Below are 25,731 nucleotides of genomic sequence, written 5' to 3'. Positions count from 1 at the left end.
GATTTTCGGCGGGAAATTTCAGTTCACCTGCGAGTTTCCTGTGTTGATTTTTGAGTGAGAATTACTCGGAATTTCTCATGGACTTGGTTTGATATGAGTAGTTACCATCTAAACAGGGAAACTACTTGAGTTAGAAACGTAAAAAAGGAAGAGTTCGATGGATTCTAGGTAAAACAGGAAAGAGGATATCACGGGAATCGTTGGTCGTATTTTTGGACAAGATTTGGGAGAACTTTCTCGGAGATTATGTTGGACTACGATTTGGTATTAATCATGTACGACAAACCAGGGTTGGTGATAGAGTTTGTTGAAAAAGGAGGTGGCTTCCTTGTTTATCTCGGTTACACAGTGGAGGTGGAATATTCCCGTATTTTTTTTTTAAACTGGAAAGTATGTGGAGAACATATTCGATTCTACCCATTTTAGGAAAGTATTGACAGCCGCGAACATTGTATGAAGATTAAAAGGGGAAGAATATCCATGACTTCCGGAGAAAGAATAGAGAAGATAAATCGAGTAGTTCTCGAGATTTTAGACCCTGTGTGTATATATAGGGGTGGTACGAGTCATATAGAGGAGGAATCGAGAGTTTGGGGAGCCAACAGAGGGCTCAGGAACGGAGAACAATAATTGCAGATAAGTTCTCTGCTGCTGCTGAAGAAGAAGGGACGAAGAACATTGTACTGCCGAAGACAGTCTCGAAAACTATGACAGAGAAGATAGTCCTATTTTACAGCAGTCTTATTCTTTCTGTTTCCCTTGTAACAGTCATTCTGCAATGAATATAAACGTTTTGATTGAATTGTTTTATTCCTTAAACGTTTTGATTGAATTGCTTTATTCCTTTTGAGTCTCTTCACCTTTGTAAACACCTTTTGAGCAATGGAAAAATATTTTGAACGTGTTTTCGACATGAGGAGCTAAACCCCAACACTGGGACAATGGAGGAAGTCATTCTTCACGCATGTGGTAATTTTATTTAATTTTTTTATGACTTTTGCACTATTAGTAATCTTGTTATGATTTTTCTTAATTGATTGTGATTTCGTTTGATGATGTATGCTTGGTCTAAGTACTTTTGATGCGTCATGCTTGTGATTTATAGTCAATCTTTTATAAAATCTACCTTGACAAAGAACAAGAGTCAATATTTATTATTTTATGAGCTATAATTGTATGGAATTGATAGTTGAACCATGTGAATGAGAATTGGTGGAATCCTGAGTCTCAGTACCTCTCGATATTGAGACAATCTTTTATATATTTTCTATTAAGTCTGAAATCAAATCTCTACAAGTCTTTGAACGAACTTTATTTTCCACTTAAATAAGAATTGACAACAATAACAATAAGATCTGATGCTATAACAATGAGAAAACAGTAGCTCTTAATCATTGTTATACAGTGTCATAGTATTATTACACAGCATCAAAGTCCAATTGCATCACAACTTTGACAACAATACTATGGTGATATGTATCACTCCCCCTTAGTCAATACTTCATCTCACAATGAAAACCACTCCCCTTTACATAATTAATGATCCGTAAACCATATGTATTTATAGTGTGAACTGCATAATAATTCTCCTCCTTTTTTTCAATATAAATTGGCAAAGGTACAAAAACTAGCGGGATCATAATGAAGTTCTCATAGAGATACTTCATGACTAAAAGAGAATAGATAAACTTTGTTTCGATGATTTCACATAGTCGAAACTTAGTGTATTCATCAAGGAGTTTATAAAGATACAAGAAAACTCCTATAATATTCCACATCCGCACTCCCCATAAAGATTTGGCAATTAAGCACAAGTTCAATTAAGAATTCTCCCCCATATAATGTCATTCCCGAAAGAACAACAAAGGCGACCTTACTTTTATAAGAAAAGAAGGATTTATGTGGACATTAACAAATTACATGAAACATGAATTTATATCCAAAAAACTCAATTAAATTAACCACAAGAGAACCCATAATTAATTTAATCGGAAATGCTCAACATAAGAGAACTTACAGATCCGCGCGGTACTTTCACATAGAAGTGGATCAGGGAAAGATCAATACTGCGTAATATTCAAAGATTCATTCTATTTTCATCAATATTTGCATAATGATACCATAGACTTAATCTTTGTTATCAAAAGTTCATTCTATTTTCCATCAATATTTGCATAAAGACATATAATAGACTTAACTTTTGACATATATGGGACAACCATAGTTCACGGACGCAAACACTCATATCCCATAAAATTATTTTTGCAATATATAAAACCAATAAAGAACAAAACTGCAAAATCATCTTCCAAATAAACTTTAGAATTTAAATATATAAATCTAAGAACATTGCAAGATGAAAATCGTTTCCAATAGCTATGTGTAATCACAATAATTGCTATTCCAAACCCTAGTTATCCTTCTTAAAACACAAGAACAAATTCTCATAAAAAGTTTCTTAAACATCAAGACAAACTCGTAATGCACATATAAGATGATTTGTTCTTAGAGGGTAGAATCAATCTTTTTCGCACGGATTTACACCAATAATAGCTACCAAAGGCGTATAAAAAGATTTTCTTAACAAAGAAGAACATACAAAGTCATTAATGACCATGCACCATAGTTCACATAAGATGATTGTGAACATTTAAGAATCCTATAGCAATGCGTACTACTGCCCATTCTTGAACTTCCTTCTTTGTTATTCACCAACAAAAATCTTGTAAAATCTACAAATGATCTAGAAGAGTAGTACTCCAAGAGAAGCAGAACAAGTGCGACGAAACAGAGCAAAACACTCAAAAACAAGAGACGGGACACATACCAATCTTAACTCATCCAAATTCAAGAATTCTCGTCTCCATTTTGAATAGAATTCAAAGAGGAAGATAATGCAAAAAGAATGAGGTCATTCCGAGTTCGGACGAAGAAGTTACGGACAAAACAAGTTTACTGAATATCGACGTCTACAGGCCAGTATGCATACCGGTTTGCAAACGAATTTTCGTTGGAGCAGTATGCAAACGGGTTTGCGAACTAAAATCCCTGGATTTTGATTTTAAATGATGGTATTCATACTTAGTATGTGTACCATGAAGTCCAAACATCCCGAACTGCTATTTTCAAACCTAAACATTTAGGAACCTTAAACACATATCAAGTTAGGTAGAAATGAACGATAAGCAAGGTACATGGATCATTATAAGTACTCTAAGCAAATGATAAAAACACAAATCTTGCTCAAGTTTATAGACATACCTTTTAAAAGGATCCTGTCGTGAATCCTACGACTTTACCAAATATTCAATATCATACCTAACACAATATTTGCGCCCCAATTGTCGTGCTTCCCTCACCGTATACTTAACAGGACATTCGTTGGTGAGGATTCAGTTATAACACAATCAAGTTGCGTTGAGATGAACAATGTATTGCTCACTACAAGTGACTGAAACAGAATTTTCTGTAACTATGGATTTTTCACCATCAATAGTTTTTGGCTTATTCTGTTTCACTTTTGGATTATCATGAAAGAGATCACTTTTAGAACCTTTCACATCCAAATCCATTTTTCCAAAGAACCTTTTAAGTTCCAATATCGTGGATACTGCCTTCTCCATAGTCATGGAATTTTCTGGGAGATCATTCCTTTTCACACTCAAAGCATCATTGGATTTCTTTGGTACCCAATTCTGAGTGCGTTTAGGAACAATATGAACCTTTTTCCCATTACTCTTTTCTAGATTTCTCAGAAGAGAATTGGATTGACTATTCTATTGCAAGTTAGTCTTTCTCCAATTAGAAACATCGGATCTTGTCTTCGTCTTTATGAATTTATCCTTTTGATAACCATTACGATTGTGAAAAGGATTCGTATGACGTTTATAGGAAAATCTAGGTTTATCACATCTCTGATTCCTTTGCCTAAAGGTTGGACAGTTACAACATATAACGTTAAGGGGATTAGTCTTAACATATGATCTTGGTTTCACTACTTCTTGTGATGCCCAAACAAGAACATCATGAAGTTTCTCATTCCTTATGCAGAAAATACATCTCCTTTTCGGGTGACCTTTATTTCCGAAATAGTGGAAAACATAAGGAATGTTCTTACCTCTATTCGTGTGTGCTGACTTTAGAGGTTGATATACTTTGCTCTTTCGAACCTTAACTATCGGTGAAGGTATTTCACTTTTGCCATCAGTGGAAACCTTTTGTTGAGAAGAATCACTAGCCTTGACAAATTTTATCTCTTTGCTAATACTTGGAGCATCTATTCCCTTATAGCCCAATCCTCGTATATCACAATGGTTTTTACTTGCTCCTAGCATAGTGGTTAATTCGCTTGAACTAGTATTGAACTTTTTCAAGTCATCTTCCAACACCTTGATTTTATCAAGAGCAGTTAAATAAGCCTCAAGTCTTTTTTCTCGAACAGGACAAGCACTTTCTCTGTCATCAAAACTAATTTGTTGAGAGTTAAACCTTGATTCAGATTCTGCAAGTTTCTCTTCCAACGAAAAGTACTTTTGATAAAGATTATCACATTCAAGTGACTTCATACGTAGGTTTTCCTCAGAATCCTTAAGGATCTATTTATTAGAACGATTCGAAACATAAACACCTGCGTAACATCTTCTCAATTTCTTGTTTTCACGACAGAGATTAGTCAGAAAAGGTGTGACATGAGAAGTTTTCATCTTCTTCTTTTCCCCCGAATCCAATAACTTAACATACTCAGAGACTTCCTCATCAACATCTCCATCAATATCTGAATCACCTTCATCAGAAAGTTCATCCAACTGTTCTTCTAGGCTTGATTCCCAGTTATTAACATTTTTCTACATCAAGAGAATGTTTAGATATTGACCTAGATGTGACAGTTCTCTCAGGTGAATCCAAGCTTTGAAAAACATCTGGTAATTTTTGAACTGGTACATTATTAGAGATAGACTCTTCTATAAAATCAGATTGCTACAAACATAGATTTATGAGGTCTTAGCGCATTTTTCTGCTCTAATATCAATTGAAAAAGAGGGGGTCTAACAACCTCACCCAATATTTCGTTTAGGCAATCTGTATGGACAAACTTCAATATAATTCCAAGAGAATCAACTAGACAGTCATACTCAATCAATGAAAATATATCCAAGAGTTGTATCTCAGTTTCTCAATGTAATCAGCAAATCAAACAGATAGAATCTGTGATCCTGATTATTATGAGAAACAACTGGAACGGTACCAAATACCAACGTTCAAGTGTCAATCAATTTATATCAACAACCAAAGGTTGGATTATTTAATTGATTGAACTACGCACAACCTGTGATTTTCAATTATATAGAAAATGTAATGTGGAAAAGAAATAATACAGACACCAGAAATTTTGTTAACGAGGAAACCGCAAATGCAGATAACCCTGGGACCTAGTCCAGATTTTAACACCACACTGTATTAAGCCTCTACAGACACTAGCCTACTCCAAGTTAACTTCGGACTGGAATGTAGTTGAGCCCTAACCAATCTCACACTGATCAAGGTATAGTCGCGTTCCTTACGCCTCTGAATCCCAACAGGACTCTACGCACTTGATTCCCTTAGCTGATATCACCCACAACTAAGAGTTGCTACGACCCAAAGTCTAAGAGTTGATAAAACAATCTGTCTCACACAAAAATGTATATTAAATAGATAAATGTGTCTACATAAATACCTATGAGTTTTGTTCCGTATTTTGATAAATCAAGGTGAAAATGAACCAACTGATACACTGGACTTATATTCTCGAATAACAGCCTAGTAATATCAATCACCTCACAATAATCTTAATCGTATGGTAGCGAAAGAAGATATTGTGGAATCACAAACGATGAGACGAATATGTTAATTTTTATCTTGCCTATCGAAGATTAAATATCGAGCAAATATTAGAGAAGATAGTACTCAATACGATAGAATACAACAAGATCAGAAGACGCAACTACAGAGAAAATAGTTGGTTCTGGCTTCACAATCCCAATGAAGTGTTTAAGTCGTTAACATATAATGGTTTTAGAAAAACCTAGGTTAAAGGAGAATCGACTCTAGTCGCAACTAATATCATAGGAGGTGTAAGGATTAGGTTTCCCAGTTGCTAGAGTTATCCCTTATATAGTCTTCAAATCAGGGTTTGCAATCAATGTTACCTTGGTAACAAAGCATTTAATATTAACCGTTAGATGAAAACCTGATTAGACTCAAGCTATTATCTTTCAACTGTTAGATCGAAATTAGCTTGTTACACACAAATGAAAAGTGACTTCATGTAGATATGGGTAACCGTACCTAAACGTGTACACCATGTTGGCTCAACAATAGTTAACCGAAGTTAGCCATATGAACACTTTCGTATCAACCTTGTTCATCTTAACACAACTAATTCAAATGACTCAAATGAAACTAGTTATAGAGTTGTTCAATTGTTTATATTCTCATTGAAGTAAACAAGACACAATTGAAGCAAAATAGATTTTGATTTACTCGAATCAATTCATGAACATTAGCCATGGTTTTCAAAAGATTGCATTCCTTAATTTATAAATGTGTTAGTTCATTAACAAACCGATTTTAGAACATAACCTACCCAAGTATGCAAATGGGTACGCATACCTAAGTGGCCGGACTTGGTTTGGGTTCGCCAGTATGCGAACGGGTACGCATACCACCAAACTCAGTTGAATTCTCGGACTTGAACTTACGTCGGTACGCATACGGGTGTGCATACTATGGTTCCCGAACTTGGAATAACTTGCAACAGTTAGCATACAGGTACGCGTACTGTGCTATATCCAATCATGGTTAATTGTTCTAAACTCCCAGTTCAATCATTGAAACATTCTTAGAAGACGACAATAGCTGTCTCACACAAACTATTAGCTTCAAAGAAATTTTCAAGTGATCGATAGGCCAATACGAAACATTCCGAGTCTACATCAAATGACTGTCTCATACAAATCATGTAAGATGTTACCAGACGATTTTCACATGATCATATTTTGACTTTCATCAAGAATATAAGATGAACTTGGTTAAAGCGAAAGCTTACCAACACATATTTCGAGAAATATCTGAGCGAGTTAAACTCAGCTCGAAATATCAAATATGTATAATCAAATTCTATATAGCTATACGATTTTTGTCTCTAATAGGAGATAGAGTAGATAGAATTTTGAGTGATAGATGAGTTCAAGTCTCCACATACCTTTTGTTGATGAAGTTCCACAAGCTCCCCTTAGTAGTTCTTCGTCTTCAATCGATGAAGACGTGAAGTCTAAAGCTCAACTACACTTTCTATCATAATCCGAGACTTAGCTATAAGTAGACTAGAAATCAAGACTTATAGTTTTGACAACTAAACTTGAAAAACAAGCTTGAGATAGCAACGCTTGCGAGTTCGACCGAGCAGTGCTCTAACACTCACATGTATATGGTGGTAGATATTTTCTGGCATACCTCTCATGGAAATCAGAACAGTAATGGAGTTTGGATTGCAGTTCCTTTGTATGGTCGAAATGGAATTGTTGTAGGGCGTTATTTTGTTGTTGCGCAACCTTATATGCCTCGCACCACATATCCTGTAAACACCAAAATAAGTTTAATTTTTTTGTCACCAAAATAAATCATAAATATAAAATAAAAGTATTACAAGACATATGATATTCACAGATGTACCCTGATTGATATTATAATTGGGTTTAGGATACTGATCCAAATACTCCCTACCAATAGGTATATCTACCGCCTTAAAATTCGGGTCGTAGATTCTAGCTCTCGGAATTGTTTGTGGATATGGGAAGAAATGATGGTCGACCGATACAAACTCTTCTGTATATGTGGATTACCTACACGGTGGTGGTCGACGTTCATAATCTTCGGGATCTTGCGTACCATACACATCTCTGTTTCCAACTCTTCTGTATATATGGATTGCCTATGCGGTGGTGGCCGACGTTCATAAGCTTCGGGATCTTGTGTACCATACACATCTTTGTTTCCTTCATGCACAATTATACATGAGTACTTCTGAATTGACCTCTGGCTCCACCACAGCTTATACTCAAAATCTTGTACTTCCACATAATGCAAGGAATCACGTGCAGTGTCGGCGTACAAGTAGTTGGTGGTGATGTCTACCGTTGAATCGGGAGGATTGTTTGGTATTACCGTGATTCCATGAACTTGCTTGAGACACCTTTCCCCCAGGTACAAGGCGTTGTTCCCAAAAGGATCATAAAATACCCTCCGTGTTTCAGAGGTTCGTTTTTCTCCTACCACCTCGGGATTAATTATCCATTGACTTTCCTCCCACGACAACCATACAACAGAATTGAACGAGAAGTTGTCTATTTGGCTATTCACATTAACTAGTGAATGGGAACCAATATCATTTTGTGCGCTTTTGTTCAAGTCTATTAGGTATCCATTATATAACCTACCCGCCGACAACGGATCTTGATCTAACTCATGATCCGCTTTTATATAGGGAAACAAACATCGGAAATATGACCAAAACCAAGGCTGCAAAATTATTAGACATTATTAATGATGAAAAAGTGGGGGTCTAACAACCTCACCTAATAATTAGCTTAGCAATCTGTATGGACTAACTTCAATATACTTTTAAGAAAATCAATTAGACAGTCATACTCGATCTTAATAAAAAGTATATCAAGGAGTTATATCTCAATTTCTCGATTCAATACTTACTCAAGCAAATAGAAATCTGCGAGTCTAATTGAACACAAGAGAAATTAACTTGAACGGTACCAAAGACCAATGTTCAAGTATCAATCAATTTCAATCAACAACCAAAGGTTGGATTTACCAATTGATCGATTCAACACACAACCTGTGATATTTCAATTACATAACAAAATATAATGTGGAAAAGAAATAACACAGACACCAGAAGTTTTGTTAACGAGGAAACCGCAAATGCAGAAAAACCCCGGGACCTAGTCCAGATTGAACACACACTGTATTAAACCGCTACAGACACTAGCCTACTACAAACTAACTTCGGTCTGGACTGTAGTTGAACCCCAATCAATCTCACACTGATCCAAGGTACAGTTGCGCTCCTTATGTCTCTGATCCCAGCAGGATACTACGCACTTGATTTCAATAGATAATCTCACCCACAACTAAGAGTTGCTACGACCCGAAGTCGAAGACTTTAATAAAAAAATCTGTATCACACAGAAAAGTCTATAGGAATAGATAAATCTGTCTCCCACAGAAATACCTGCGAATTTTGTTCCGTCTTTTGATAAATCAAGGTGAACAGGAATCAATCGATAACCCGGACTTATATTCCCGAAGTACAACCTAGAATTATCAATCACCTCATAATAATCTTAATCGACTAGCGAAACAAGATATTGCGGAATCACAAACGATGAGATGAAGATGTTTGTGATTACTTTTATCTTGCCTATCGTAGAAATTAATCTCGAGTCAATTATTTCAATTGTACTCAATACGATATAATCAGCAAAATCAGATCACACAACTACAGAGAAAATAGTAGGGTCTGGCTTCACAATCCCAATGAAGTCTTCAAGTCGTTAACCTACACGGTCTCGATAGAAACCTAAGGTTAAAGGAGAATCGACTCTAGCTTATACAACTAGTATCACACAGGAGGTGTGGGGATTAGGTTTCCCAGTTGCTAGAATTCTCCTTTATATAGTCTTCAAATCAGGGTTTGCAATCAATGTTACCTTGGTAAAAAAGCATTCAATATTCATCGTTAGATGAAAACCTGATTATATTCAAGCTAATATCTTTCAACCGTTAGATCAAATCTTAGCTTGTTATATACAAATGAAATGCACGTTCATTTAGGTTTGTGTAACCGTACCTAAACGTGTACACCTAGTTGGTTCAACAGTAGTTAACCAAATAGTTAGCCATATGAGCACTTTCATATCAACCATATTCATCTATACCATAACTAGTTCAAATGATTCAAAAGAACTAGTTAGAGAGTTGTCCAATTGCTAAGATCTTATAGAAGTATACAAGACGCAATCGAAGCAAAATACGTTTTGATTCACTCGAATCGATTCATGAACATTATACCCACAGTTTGTAAATTGCATTCCTTATTATATAAATGTTTTAGTTCATGAACAAACCAATTTTAGAAAGTAACACACTTAAGTATGCGTACGGGTATGCGTACTTAAGTAACCGGATTTGAGTTTGTTTTGGTTTTCAAACTCAGCAGAAATTCACGGACGTGAACTTTCCGCTAGTATGCGTACGGGTACGCATACTTTGGTAACCGAATTGAATTTGTTTTGAATTCCAAACTCAACAGAAATTCACGGTTGTGAACTTCCGCCGGGTACGCATACTTACCCAGTCTCCATCAACCATTTAGTACACACACAAGTATGCATACATTTGGTTCCCGGTTTTGGACTTATACACTAATGTGTGAACACATTATATGCTTATATCCAAAGATGGTTACATATTCTAAACTCTCATTTCAATCATTAAAACATTCTTAGAGGATGTTATATAGAGGTTATTCACACTTCATTTTTCATCAAAGCGATTTTCAAAAAATTGAAACAATCAACATGACTTTCATCACTTGTAAAGATGAACTTGGCCAAAGCGAAAGCTTACCAACACATATTTCGAGAAATAAATAAGTGAGATAAACTCGGGTCGAAATAGGAAATGTGTATAATCGAAGTATATATAGCAAAACGACTTTTGTCTCAAGATAGGAGATAAAGTAGATATACTTTTGAGTGATAGATAAGTTCAAGTCTCCATATACCTTTTAGTCGATGAAGTTCCACTAGTTCCTTGAGTAGTTCTTCATCTTTGTATGATGAACTCCGTGGAGTCTAGAGCTCAACTACACTTTCTATCCTAGTCCGAGAGTTAGCTATAAGTAGACTAGAAATCAAGACTTATAGTTTTTGCAACTAAACTTGACAAACAAGCTTGAGATAGCAACGCTTGCGAGTTCGACCGAGCAGTGCTCTAACAAACGACTAATGGCATTATAAGTTCAACAATAATAAACAAGTAAAGAAAGTAAATTTACAAGTGGGTATGAATTTTTACCATTAATAGATACGAAAAGAACTGCAACTCATCTGAGGCGCTCGTTACTCCAGTACTCAATCCCCATAACATATGACCGTAAATCGCCGAACCCCAATCATAATTTCTAAGCACACCCAAATCCCTCGATATATGCAGCCATTTAGTCTCAACATCCTCGTTCTTGTTTGGGAAAAGGACATTCCCAAAAAACCACATCAAAAACCACCTAGCAATTTGTTCCTCAAATTCAACATTGTTATCTTGGCCGAGTTTATGGTCAAGAAACATTTTAATCAAACTAATTTTTATCCCCTTGCATCTAGCCACAAGTTGTTTTCTCAAGTCGACTATGTCTTCGGGTTTAACTTCTTATATTCCTGTTATTACTCTTAATTCTTGTCCTCTCCTTCTTGTTGTTGTAGAGGTCGTGTTGATATATGAGAGCAAACAATCTATGGTTAAGGGTGTGATCTCATACAATTGATCATTAGTCATATTTTGTAATGATATGGGTTGTCCTTGGAAAATAGGAACTCCAATAAGTTGTGTGAAGTCTAATGGGGTAAACCCTATTTCAAAACTAGGGAAGTGATTTGGTGGTATGCCACCACCTTTCAAATATACCACTAGTTAGGAACTTGTCTTGTAGTTTTGGAATGTGTATATTGAAAATGGAACCAAACCCACAGTTGTCTACATTTTGTCTAGCATGCGGGAATTTGGAAATTGCGGTATACAATTCGTAAACATTGCTTACACTGCTTCGATGTCTCCTTGCTTTAGTCCTAGCATCCGACGTCGTGGGGCATTTAATTTGATGCTCACTATTATCTTTTGAAGAAACCAGAATTGTATCCTCCAAAACACGGTGTAAATTTTCGGAATACATCTATATCACACATATACATAAATTTACATTTCAACACATCGGTTAATCAACATATTGGAAGGATCCATTTCAATCACAAAATCATCACAAAACATATTGCTTCAAGCACATTATCCATTTCCACCACAATACAATGTCCCAATCTAATCCTAATCACAGTATAATGTCTCATTTCCATCTAAAACATCACAAATCAATCTAATCACATTATCCATATTGGTTCAATCAACAATCAAGCCTAAATTATCCATCAATATAATTATTCAACAATCAATCCTAAACATATTGGTTTTGGAGAGACATAAAAAATTCTTCAACAATCAATCCTAAACAATACAATTCTTCAAATATCAATACAATTCCTTAATTCTTAAACATATTGGTCCAATCAACAATCAACATACAAGGAGAGACATCAAAATCAATCTAAAATATCAACAATTACATCAAAATCAAATAAAATTAACTTTAAACCGTAAAATTAAAATCACTCAGCTTTGATGATTTTGTAGATGAAATTCAAAATTGAGGCAGGGAATTATCTCACATAGGACTTAGGTCAGCTCCTAAATCGCAATAAATCGACATGATAATCAAATGGGGGTTGAGAGGGTTTTAGGGGAGAAAAAAAATAGAGAAGAAGGAGAAATGGGAAATCCGAGCGCGTTCTGTAAACTTATACCTATAAAGTTTCCGTTTCGCACTATTTACACAGAAGCTCAATGAAGGGATAAAAACACACCATAGTGAGGCTGTCTTCTGACCCATATCCCTTCCCACATTCAAGGAATAGGGATACCCCGTCCCATAGTGCTTGGCCTTAGTATCTAATCCCTTCCCACATTCAAGGGATACGGATACCCCTTTCCATAGTGCTTGGCCATAGTATCTATTCTGTTATATAAAGGGAACTCCCCTTACTATAGCAAATGAAGCTGCAAATTATTTTGGACAAATTTTCCCTTAGTTTTAATTCTTCATTCAACCATCACATACATATATTGGGGTCATTTAAGTAATTTTGCTAATACCAAAATCCAAACCTTCGCAAATAATCCGTTTCTCCGTGATCAAAACCTAAATCAGAATTGAAAAAAAATACACTGTATGATCTCCATGATTGAAAAATTAAAGCTTAAAATAAGTTAATTGATCGTAAACTTAAGTACAGTAACTTAATAAGGTAAGCACCTTTAATCAATTGAACACAAAAAAAGAAGGAAAAACCAACCAAATTACATAAATTTGTTGCATCAATCAATAGACATTGGATTAAATAAATACATGGTTGTGGTCTTCGTGAAGGAGAAGAAGGAAATTTAAAAATTAACAAACCCTAACTAATATGCTTGTTGTGAAGAGAAAGGGAAATTGGTTTTGACTGTATGCTTCTATTTCTTTGATTTATCAGCAACTTAGTTACATAGTATACAAATTAGAATTTCATTTTGAAGTTTAGTTTATGGACAGATGATTGAGAGAGTTAGCTAGATCCAAATCTTAAGGAGAAGAAAAATGGAGATCAGAGTGATTGCGGTTCCCCAACGGTGAGAAGAATAAGGATATACTTTAATTTATATCATTGCTTCTTATTACGAAAATACCCCTTCTCTAATATTTTATTGGATTATTTTGTTTTTGGTACTCATGTTTTGTCCAACTTTTGAGTTCGGTCTAACATTTGTCCAGCTTGGCGTTTGGTACTTGGAAAAAACGTTGACCCACGTTGACTAGGGTAGTGTTTGACTTCCGTTTGATAACTATTATAAAATTAAATAAAGTCTAATTAGTATTGTAGTTTACCGTTTTAGCCTCTTACATTACCAAAAACGTCTCCCCAACTACCAAAATTATTTTCTACTTCACTTCTTCCGCCTCCAGCCCTCCCACAAACAACACACGAATTCTTCTCCTCTGCTACTGCCATCTCGATTCTTCAGAATCTACACTATTTTTTTCAGAGACAAATTGGATTTAGTTATGGTACAGTTTGTATTTAGTTAGGGTTTTGATGTTTTGAAAAATTGAGGTTTTAAATGAGAAGTTATATTACGGTTTCGATCCATCTTCGGGTTTCAATTTTGATTCATGACAGAATCAATCAAATGGGAGTTTCAGTAAGCGATTCAATTAGCGATTTTGTTTAAATAATATGAAATTAGAAATGTTGTTGCAGTCCTGAAGATGGGTGAGATGAATCTAAATTTGGTGAAATTGATTCAACAAATCTATTGGGAGAAGGTTAGGGTTTGAAGAATCTGAAGAAGATATCAGGGAAGAAATTGAGATGTTGTGATTTGCTATTGAGAGATAGGGATATTGTTCTTTGGAAGAGTTTTTATGCAATGGATTTGCTGCTAGTAATTGGTCTGTTCGGAGATATGAAAGCGGTTTGTCGCAATGTGGTGAATCAGAAAGCATAAAATTGAAGAGATGTGATGGTGGATGGAAGATTCAGATGGTGTTGGTGGTTACAACTCAGATCTGAGCTCATAAAGTAGATAGCAGTGTAATGGTTTCAGCTGGAATTGCAAAAGAAGTTGCAGAGAACAAGAGTTGGTGTTGCTGCAATGGAGAAGGAATGAAGTTGGTGATGTTGTTTATGAGTTGAGCAAATGAAGTTACAGGTTTCTGAATGATCGAACTGCAGGAGTGTTGCGAGTGCTGAATATATGAATGATAAGAGTTGTATATCAATGATAATTGATAAGAGTTGTTTTTGAATGAATGATTGTGCAGGAAGGTATTCGAACCAAATTGCTTGGAATTATGGCCGGAATTGATCAGATTTCATATATAACTCTGTCTGATTTATGAATCGGCGAGTAGACTCAGTCGATTCAGCAAATGAAGCTAAGGGTACAAGAGTAAATTTGTTTCGTTATTAGATTTTATTTAATTCTTTTTATAATTACTTAACAAAAGTCAATACTTAACATAGTCAACTCGAGTCAACGTTTTTTTCCAGGTACCAAACACCAACCTGGGCAAATGTTAGACCAAACTCAAAAGTTGGACAAAACCTAAGTATCAAAAACAAAATAACCTTATTTTATTACATGAGTGGTAGCGATGGATCATCTGTGCATTTGGGTTGCTTTGGACAGTTGGACGTGAGGCATGACTATGCACGTGCAAAAGCGCGTGCCGGTGCTCTAGTACAAATACTAGAACACCGGAGTAAGACAAATACAAGTATGAATAAGATCCGATTAAATCGGAAGAATGAAGGTTTTTCTCGGAATTAAATTCCAACCATTTAGATTGTTTTTCTTCTTTAGAAAGAAATGCTCCCAAAGTAAGAGTGATTTTGGTACTAGAACACCGGCACGCGCTTTTTCACGTGCATAGTCATGCCTCACGTCCAACTGTCCAAAGCAACCCAAATGCACAGATGATCCATCGCTACCACTCATGTAATAAAATATTAGAGAAGGGGTATTTTCGTACTAAGAAGCAATGATATAAATTAAAGTATATCCTTATTATTCTCACCATTGGGGAGCCGCAGTCACTCTGATCTCCATTTTTCTTCTCCTTAGGCCGGTTCTTATGGGAAAGTTTTCCATTTTTGCACCCATTATGGAGCTGGAAAACTAGCATAGCTAAGTGGAAAATTTGCCACTTAGCCAGGGCAGGTCAAGTTTCCACCGAGCGGTCGAGAATCGACCTCTCGGCCAAGACTACACCATTAGGTGTTTATTACACCGCTAGCAGCTCTTATAAAACCGGCCGGTCTAGTTTACACCGCTAAGTAGAATCTGATCCAACGGTCATAAATCTTTCCCCCTATAAATACCACATTCCTCTACCATTTTAACTCACACCTTCTTCCTATTTTGTTAGATTTTCCAACGGCTCAAAACATGTCTATGGCTCAATTCATAGAAGACCAACATCTGGCCGAAAATCAAAGAATTGCACTTAGAGCTAGTGTCGAAATGAAATAAGAAGAGCACAACAACGCAATTTTAGCACATTAGAAGATGAATGCATCTGCAGGAATAATGTTTTCTTTACTAATCATCCAATCGTTGATGGCGTATTACGGCTTATTCCGTTTTGGGGACGCGTTTTAATGAAATTTGAAGAAGAAACAACGAACCTCAACAATCGCAATTCGATGGTGTTGAGTGCTCGGTTCTCCATAATTTCCAAGAATGATAACAAGTATATTGGTATAATAAGAGAAGAGGCTCGAAACATGAGAAGTGGTGAAACCCTGCTAGAGATTGATCAAAGATGTCGTACAAAGTGGCTCCGTGACAACAGAGAGAAGTTCCGATATGAAAGTTGTTATGAAATCTTAAAAGTGTTGCCCCAATTTAATCTAGTTTATCAGTTCTAAGTTCTCAATTTTAATTTATGTAGAAAACTTTAAATGAAGATTATTATTTACCAAACAAAAGTGCAATTACATTAACGATTTAAACAAACCACGATTCATATTAACGATTAACAATCTATCAAACTAACTATTACCACCAAATACATAATCCCCTAAGCCTGTTTGATCTTGTGAAAACTCATTATTTGGACTCTGAGATGGTGGTTGAGTAGCATCAGGTGATTCATAACCTTGAAATGGTACCGGAGCCATTGGAGGTGCTTGAAATCGGTGAAATGCTGAAGTTGTTGGGGTATAAATTGTGATTGCCTAAATGCATCCAAATTGACGTGTCCATCACCAGGAGTAAGTACAGGACCTTGGGGCATGAAACCAATAGGAGACTGAAAATTCGTCTCCAAGTTTGCTGGTGTTGGTGGTAGTTGAGTCTCTTCCACCATAGTCTCTTCCATCATAGTTGGAGTGTCATGATGACTTCTACGACCTCCACGACTTCCACTTGCACGACTTCTTGTATTGATCTCACCTGGCATTTGAGAACTTGACCCTAACGGAGTCTCAGGCAATTCATAACTCATACTCTCCCTCAACGCATGCATCTGACTCAAGTGAAAATTGCGGAATTGATTGGTAAAAAGCGCAAAATTATTTAACTCGTTCTGATACTCTTCTTTTGTTTCCACCACACCATCGTATGGATAGCTTAGTTGCATACCTTCACTAGTAAATGGAACTGTAACAATATCTCCACTTGGTGATAAAGTATGGACTTCCCAAGATAATTGAGGCATATGTGACAACCCAATTTGACTGTTAGGGTACGTTCATGGTTCGCTCGTCGGTGGCGGGGGTTGGGATGGAAGATCTGTAAGTGGCAAATTGCCAATTGCTGGAAAGTCAACACTACCTAAGTTTTGTGGATGAACATCAATATCTAGCTTACATACCTTTTGGAACCAACTGTAGTAATCATAGTCATTTTCTGGTACTTGGATCAAATCATCAGCTTCTTCCCAAGGTTGTCCATTATTTATCAACTTTATCCAATCACACTCGAAATCCTTGAAAAAGAACGTATTTGCAGTGTTCCACCAACGTTCACAAATAACTCGCACAATTTGAGTCATGTGGTTTTTGCCTTTCATGAAATATAAACACTGCCAAGGATATCTTCTCAAGGATTCTTGAACATCTTCGGGGAGTAACCCAAACACTTCAGTTAGCTCAGACCACCCACCTCTTAATTTAGGTAACAAAACTCGCTCGGGATGGTTACATAAATGCGTAGATGTTACACCAGATCCAACTAGTTTCCTAACATTAGCGAACTCGTGCTCTTTATCCTGAACCCCTAGGATATCACTATCTGCAACAGATTTTCCTTTTTCTTTCATGTTTCTTTTCCTTTGTCTATTTGTTTTGGAACTACTCATTTTTTAAAAATCTCTCTGATCTGCTCTCTAGAGAAGGGAAGAAAGAAAAAAAAAATTGTGGATGAAAACTGAAGGGAATAGGGGTATATATAGGCGGTAGAGCACCGACCGTGGACGGTCGAGATTAAACCGCTAGCGGTGTAGTCTCGACCACTAGGTGGAGACTCGATCGCTTATCTTTTTTCCCATAGTGACGCGGCCAGTTTTCCAGGCCAGCTGGCATGGCAAATAGGTGGGTTAGCCACCCCATAGGAACCGGCCTTAAGATTTAGATCTAGCTAACTCTCTCAATCATCTGTCCATAAACTAAACTTCAAAATGAAATTCTAATTTGTATACTAAGTTACTAACTTGCTGATAAATCAAAGAAATAGAAGCATACAGTCGAAACCAATTTCCCTTTCTATTCACAGCAAGCATATTAGTTAGGATTTGATAATTTCTAAATTTCCTACTTCTCCTTCACGAAGACCACAAACATGTATTTATTTATCCCATTGTCTATTGATTGATGCAACAAATTTATGTAATTTGGTTGGTTTTTCCTTCTTTTTTTGTGTTCAATTGATTAAAGGTGCTTACCTTATTAAGTTATTGTACTTAAGTTTACGATCAATTAACTTATTTAAGCTTTAATTTTTCAATCATGAAGATCATACAGTGTATTTTTTTTCAATTCTGATTTAGGTTTTGATCACAGAGAAACGGATTATTTGCGAAGGTTTGGATTTTGGTATTAGGAAATTACTTAAATGACCCCAATATATTTATGTGATGGTTGAATGAAGAACTAAAACAAAGGGAAAATTTGTCCAAAATAATTTGCAGCTTCATTTGCTACAGTAAGGGGAGTTCCCTTTATATAATAGAATAAATAGATAGAGAGTTGCCCGGTCGGTTAATTACAAAACTTCTTAGGTTTTAGGGTATGACTTTGTTGTTTTTATTTATTTATTTTTATTTTTTGATATACAAGGAACCTTTTCATTAATGGGATTTCAAGGTTACAATGAGTTTAAGATCGAAAATAAGAGAATACAAAGTAACAAGAAGATACCGTAAGAGTACAATACCGAGAAATCCGACAAGAGAAAGAGAAGGATTACCGGAGGAAGACAAATACAAGTATGAATAAGATCCGATTAAATCGGAAGAATGGCGGTTTTTCTCGGAATTAAATTCCAACCATTTAGTTTGTTTTCTTCTTTAGAAAGAAATGCTCCCAAAGTAGGAGTGATTTGCTCAAATCTCTTGTTTCGTCGTCAAAAAGACCACCGATGAAGATTTCGTCGTCGGATAAGTTGATGATGAAGATTCCGATGAAGATTTTATCGTCGGAGACAACAAAAATGTAGGTTTTGTCGTTGGAGAGCATCACTATTGATCTTAGAACCCAACCCAATAACCCAAAATCGTCATTAAAGCGAAGATAAACCTCAAAAGAGTAGATAAAACCACTAAAACGGTGTAGATAAGTAGAAAACATAATAAAAACTAAACTAATCTACTAACTAACCTAGAAAATAAGGAATAATGAAGAAATCTATTCAGATCTATGAGCAGAGAAAGGTTGTTTTTGATGGTTTTGTTGGAGAAGAAGAAGGAGTGAGGGAGAGGAGAGAGAAGGAGTGTTTTTATTTTTATTTTTGTTGTTTTTATTTTTGATGAACTCTTTTTTTGATAGGTTTAGATTATGACTTCAAAAATGAGATAGTAGGAGGCTTTTTGACTATGCAAGGTTCTAGACTTTCCCGCTAAATCAAAAGACTACAAAAATGAAGGAGATAAGGTTTTATGAAGCTGATAAGATTTCCACATTGTATTCAGTTTCTCCAAAACAAAAACTCCTTTTTCATTTTTCTTCTTTTCAAATTCTCAAAGCATATATTTCTTCATTTAATGTAAAGATATTGAATTTGCCCAAAAGTCCAGCATCAAATTGAGAAACAGCTTCCACAATTTCATAAAAAATTAAGAAAACCAACAGCAGACAGCACCCTTCAAATTACCAAAGAAAACATTAACTGCAAGTGAGCCAAGAATGAGAGAGAGAGATTAACTTGCCACTTTCATCACTTCCTTCAAGTTTGGGTGAACAAGAAAACCCTAGATAACTCAAACGGCTATATTACAGGGGTAGGTTGGTTTTGATTAAAGTGTTTGGTGAGACTCATCACCCCCATCCAAGGGTGATTAGTCCAAACCTTGGGAACCAGAATGACTAGATTATCTTTCAAAAAAGCAACCATTTCTAAATCTGATTAATTAGATCACCTGATCTTCGCATTGAGATTGATTCATTCACCTTTTATCTCTCTCACATTCTCTTTTGTGTGTGTGTGGCTTGTAGTACATCATCACAGTAATCCCATAAGCTAACGTTATCTCAACATAACCGCAACAACTATTAACAGCACGTTAATATTTGAAAGAAAAAAGCCATGCATCAAAAACAAATTTGATCAGAGAATGATTCAGAACTAAGATGAACACAGTTGAAAGAAAAAAAACGGAGAGAATTTTATTTTTTTTAATGACTAATGGGAAGGAGTTTCTTTTCATTCTCTTCGAATTCTTGCAATACACAGACATCTCATTTTCTTTTGACAATCTAACAACAAAAAATTCCTTCCTGTATCTCTTCTCTCCTTGCTCAAAAATCAAACCAATTTGGGCTAAAAATTGTAATCTATTTGCTCATTGTGAATCACTGTCCATGCTTCCCATTGCCTTTAATCCTCTTGGTCTCTGCATCATAAAAATAAAAAAATGAATCTCAAAATTGGAAAATTGAAAATCAGAATGCAAATTGATTAGTAAAAATACCTTCTTTGCTGTCTTCTTCTCTCTAACTTCATACCTCTCCTGACAAAGATCGGATAACCAGGTACCAGGACTAACCAACTGCACATAAAACCACCCCAAAATCAAAAACCGGTTCAATCTTTAAAACAGACAGAACCCAATAAGAAAATTGAAATTAGGGTTTTTTCAATTTCATTTGAGAAAAATGGAAGAGTTGAAAATACAATTGGGGGTAACAGATTATGATGTAGATACTTACAAGTAAGCTCCTTTGAACAAATTTAGCTCTTTTTTTAGGCCTTTGGGGGAGTTTACACCCTTTCATAGCCATGAAATCTTCTTCCTTTTCTTTGTTAGATAGAGAAATGAACAACTTAGGCCAAACAAATCCTTTATCTTCTGTTCCTGGTGTTGCTGCTGCTGCTTCCATGAAGATCTTACCATTATCATCAAAACCCAACACTGAGCCTCTTGTACTATAATATCTATCTTCTTTTTCTGGTGAACAAGACTGTGATTTTCGATTCTCACTTACCCCATTGGATCTAGGGGTTGCAGCACTTGCGTTCCTGAAAAAAACATAAACAAAATTACAAATTTAGTCTCTATAATTTTGGGTTTTTTTCTTCAATGGGTTTATTCAGATTTTTACTCACTTGTTGTTAATAACACGATTTGGAGAGGAGATTGAAGATGGGGTTTCTTTATCTGCCCTCACAACACGACGATCTATTCTAGATTTGATTCTCTTTCTACTAACACCATCAGGTTTCTCTGAAACTTCTTCATCTTTTATCTTAAAACATCTTAGCCTCTTTGTATTTCCCCACTGTAATGGAAATTCTGGTTCAAGAACTCTACTGAATGTTGTTACTCTTTGATTTCTACCTTCTTCTTTCTCCATATCTGCCATTAAAATACAACAATCTCATTAAAAATCCAAACTTTTTTTTGGAGATGTACATGAACATAAGAAAAATCAACCAAAAAAATAACTTGTTTTTGTTCAAAGACTTTGTTTACCTCAAGATCTAAGCCTTTGAAACAACAAATCCAAAGCAAAATCCTTAAAAATCAACCTGCAATTCCAAAAACATGAATTTTATCATCAAAAATCCAAATACATATACTAAATCAATTTGAGCAATCAGAAACAAAATACAATGCAAAAGAAGAAAGACATACAGAAATAAAACTCCATTCACAGAGCAAAAACCAAAGATAACGAGTAATTTTGAGGATGAAACTGAGATGATTTTTGTAATTAGATTAAATCTTTTGTTAAGCTACTGCTAACAATTTTTCTTCTCTAATCAATGACTATTTCCCTCTCTCTCTCTGTTTCTCAGGAAATTCTGTGTTATTTGAGTTGTTGTTCCTCTTCTTCTCTTCTGAAAAATGGTGCCTTTTTTTTCTTCTGTATCTATATTACCCACTTTTCCTCCCATTTACTACTGCTTTCATATAAATATATACAATAACTGTGCAAGGATGATCGTTGATTATAATCTACGGTCATAATCTACTCCCTCCAACAATACCTCCTTGATTAAACAGCGGAGGTACAACCTTTACCTCGTTATGGCCTTCGGCCTTGTGCGCTTTTTATCTTCCCTTTCGTATCAAAACCTAATCACATCTGCCGGGCGTTAGGTTACACGCCGCACATCACAATACTCCTATTAACGCGCGCGTTACAGTCCCAAGACTATCAACATCGATGTAAGAAAGGCCCAACAAAACAAATGATACAAAAAAAACCCAAAAAATCCGAACTGTCTGAAATACTCCTTGTTTTTCCAGCCTAAAACTAACAGAACAAGTTTCCCTACTCATTTCATCGATTTCATCGTTATCTTCTTCTAGTTTTCTTTCCTAGTCTCTGAAACATAAGAAAAAATCAGATCTATCTTCATCAGTAGCGAAAATCATCCTCCAATTTTCGATTTTCCCTTATTCTCTTCTTCAATACTTACTTACTTCAACCAATGAAACCAATTCTGACCTAAATCGTCTCAATTTTTTGACCTAAATCTTCTTAAACAACTAAATGGTGAAGAAGCAAACTCAACATGAAAAAAAGAGAGATGAAAAGTTAAAGAAAACAGTGAAAAAAACTCCAAAAGGTAAGAATCGTACGGTGTTAATTTTTTTGGTCTTTTTTTGATGAAATAAACATGAGCGTAGCCATTAATTAGGTTGATGCTTCATTTATTTATTTTTAAATTGAATGTGAAACAAAGATTATTAGGTTTAATCTTTCTTGATTTTTTGGGTTTTCTGTTAGGTTTAGGTTTAATCTGGTAAACTGATCAGTGTCACTCCATTAATTAGGATTAGGTTTCATTTTTTTCAACTGAATGTGAAACCATTCAATTTTAAAAAATTCTGTTGGTGTGTTTTATTTCTTGTTTTTCTGATGAAACCAGATCATCATTTTCACTTGTGGTTTATATATGCTTAACCATTTTCTGTTGGTGTGTTATATTGTCTTCAATTTTTGATGAAACCATATTTGGTTTCACCATCTGCACTTATGGTTACATATTTCTGTTGCGCGTGTTTTCTGTTGGGTGTGTTTACTTGATTTGCTTGATGTAACCAGATTTGGTTTCATCATTTTCACTTGTGGTTTATATATGCTTAACCATTTTCTGTTGGTGTGTTATATTGTCTTCAATTTTTTTGATGAAACCATATTTGGTTTCACCATCTGCACTTATGGTTACATATTTCTGTTGCGTGTGTTTACTTGATGTTTGCTTGATGTAGCCAGATTTGGTTTCACCATTTTCAATTATGGTTTCATCATTTTTTAGTTATGGTTTCATCATTTTGTTGGTGCTTATGGTTTACTTTTGGTTTCACAACAGGGAGAAAAAGAGAAATATAGCCATATAGATGCTCGTTGCATCATTTGTGCGCGGAAACATTAAAGGCTTTGATACAAAAGAAGGGACAACATATGCAGGCTATTTTTTCATCTCCATTTTGGCGCTTTTTCGAACCTTTGTATGAAAATTTATTGAAAGAAGATGAGTTAAATAAAAAGACGAAAGCCGTCAAGATGATTAACAAGAAAATGTGCAGAATGTGAGACCAAAGTTGGCCTGTAAGATCCTCCTTGACAAAAGAGAATAATACTCGCATGTTATGCCTAAAATACAGTTCTTTTGGCAGATTCAGTTTTTGTTGAAGTTTAAACTACTTGTAAAATAGTTATCGACCGATTGTAAAGTTGACAAATTACAGTTTCTGTAAAAAAAAGATTTAATTGATTTCAGTTAGTAGTCCCCTACAGCTTATGTCTACAGAATATGATGTCTAATTTTGTTGGGAACATTGGTTGTCACTGAAAAACCGGGACAAATTTTCACTAATTCACTATGTTGTAACACTTGATAAGCGTGTAAGCAGATCTTCAAAATTCATAAATGGTGTATCATATATCTGCAACACCTGATCGCTGCCGTAGGCGTCAAAAAATAATTACACTTTCTTACAACTCAAAATATATTATGAAGCAAGGGTAAGAAATGATCGTTCCCACAAAGAGGTCTAGGTTGTCAATATGTTTTCGTATCTTAAGCAAACAATGGGGGGATGTTTTGTTTTTATGAAACTAAAAATAAAATAAAAGCAAACAAGGAAATGAACAAGCAAATCAATAAGATGAGAATATTGGTTAAGGATTTCGTTTCATTCACTAACATGTTCTTGTCTTAATAACTAGAATTGATATTTAATCTCTCATTATCGAAAGCCCTAAGATACCTAGTCGAAAGAATATCCCGCAATCTCCTGATTTCATCACACATACATGTAAAACGATGCAAATATGAATTCTACCAAAAGAATAACCTAACGCCTTGCGCTAATCAAGTTCAATTCTCATGGAGCATTAAGATTCATGAAATTAGGCTAATCATTGCAATTGAAATACATTGCGCAAACAATTCGAGCAAAGGTCACGACTCACATATGATTACAAGGATATATCACTATAAGCTATAACCATATTTATGCTACTTGTGTTCGAGGATATCGCTCGATGATAAACCCTAAACTAGCAATAGATGTGATTACAAGTTCTACCAATTTGCAACTTGACAAAACAAACAATCCATCATGTTATAATACGTCAATCATATAACTATATTTCCAGAGAATCATGAACGATAATTATGAGACAAAACTAATTCATTAAACCCAAAATCATGTTATGTGAAATCCAACTATTACATAACCAATAATAAAATTAAGTACTCATGCTCAAGGAGTTCATAACAAGAAGAAAGAGAAAAGTTTTCATGTTGTAAACCCTAGAAAACAAGTAGAACCGTCCCTAATCGAGATATCTAGGTTTAGAGAAAGACTTTTCTATTCATATGCTTCTCCAATTCCCAAAAGGATACTCTTTTCTCAAAACTCATCTCCAAATGGTCCACCAAGCCCATGTGTGAAAACGCCCCTTCTGGAAAATCTGGGTCCAAAAGTGGGTCGCCGGATTGCCGACGTCATGACCGGAATCCGGTCGCCGTCGTCGGGAACCGGTCACCAGAAAACTATCTCGGCCATCTGAGATATCTGAAACCGTCAGCAGGAAAATATCTACTTCCCGGCAACTCATCTCTGCTTCTCTATAGTTCATACATTCACAAAAACCACCTAACCCAAATTCTTATTTCTTGCGAAAACGTGCCCAAAAACGTGACTCGTAGCTCATATGTCCCGCGGCCATTTATTTCATCCAACACGTTCTTCCTTTATGATTGACTGAAACATTACGATCCCCACTTTCGGTTCAGAAATCCGATGATCAGAACTGGTACCACCATCTCGCCATTCTCGCTGCGTTTCGGCACAATTTCTGCAGTTCTGTAACATAACCAATTCAACACACAGCTTCATTCATCACTGCCTCAAACTCACTGCAAACAGCACCTGTCCCTGCAGTGTATACTCATTTGTGCCTTCATTCGACGGTTTAATTCATTCATTCTTCCAGCGGATTAAAATTTCAGTTCCAGACACAACAATTGTGGCATCACTTTTAGCACATTGCACCACTTGATTCACTGCCTCCATTCCTGCAACCTAAACATACATTCTACTGCTTCAGTTCAGCCATTCCATTCCAT

The 25,731-nt window shown here is 35.6% G+C and overlaps 1 protein-coding gene across 1 annotated transcript; it reads right to left on the bottom strand.

Moving 5' to 3' along the window:
• Nucleotides 1-20,229: 20,229 nt before the first annotated feature.
• Nucleotides 20,230-22,029, bottom strand: LOC113308640. The gene is made up of 6 exons (XM_026557104.1): nucleotides 21,776-22,029; nucleotides 21,614-21,669; nucleotides 21,247-21,496; nucleotides 20,850-21,159; nucleotides 20,612-20,689; nucleotides 20,230-20,533 (listed from the first exon to the last, which is right to left on the bottom strand). The coding sequence occupies exons 3-6, from the start codon at nucleotides 21,492-21,494 to the stop codon at nucleotides 20,483-20,485; spliced, it is 687 nt and encodes a 228-aa protein (XP_026412889.1). The 5' UTR covers nucleotides 21,495-21,496; nucleotides 21,614-21,669; nucleotides 21,776-22,029; the 3' UTR covers nucleotides 20,230-20,482.
• Between the last annotated feature and the right edge of the window lie 3,702 nt (nucleotides 22,030-25,731).

Source organism: Papaver somniferum, chromosome 9, assembly GCF_003573695.1.
Source record: "Papaver somniferum cultivar HN1 chromosome 9, ASM357369v1, whole genome shotgun sequence".
NCBI classification, from domain to species: Eukaryota; Viridiplantae; Streptophyta; class Magnoliopsida; order Ranunculales; family Papaveraceae; genus Papaver; species Papaver somniferum.
The sequence above is the reverse complement of the archived record's forward strand: the minus strand, read 5'-3'. Positions and strand labels throughout refer to the sequence as shown.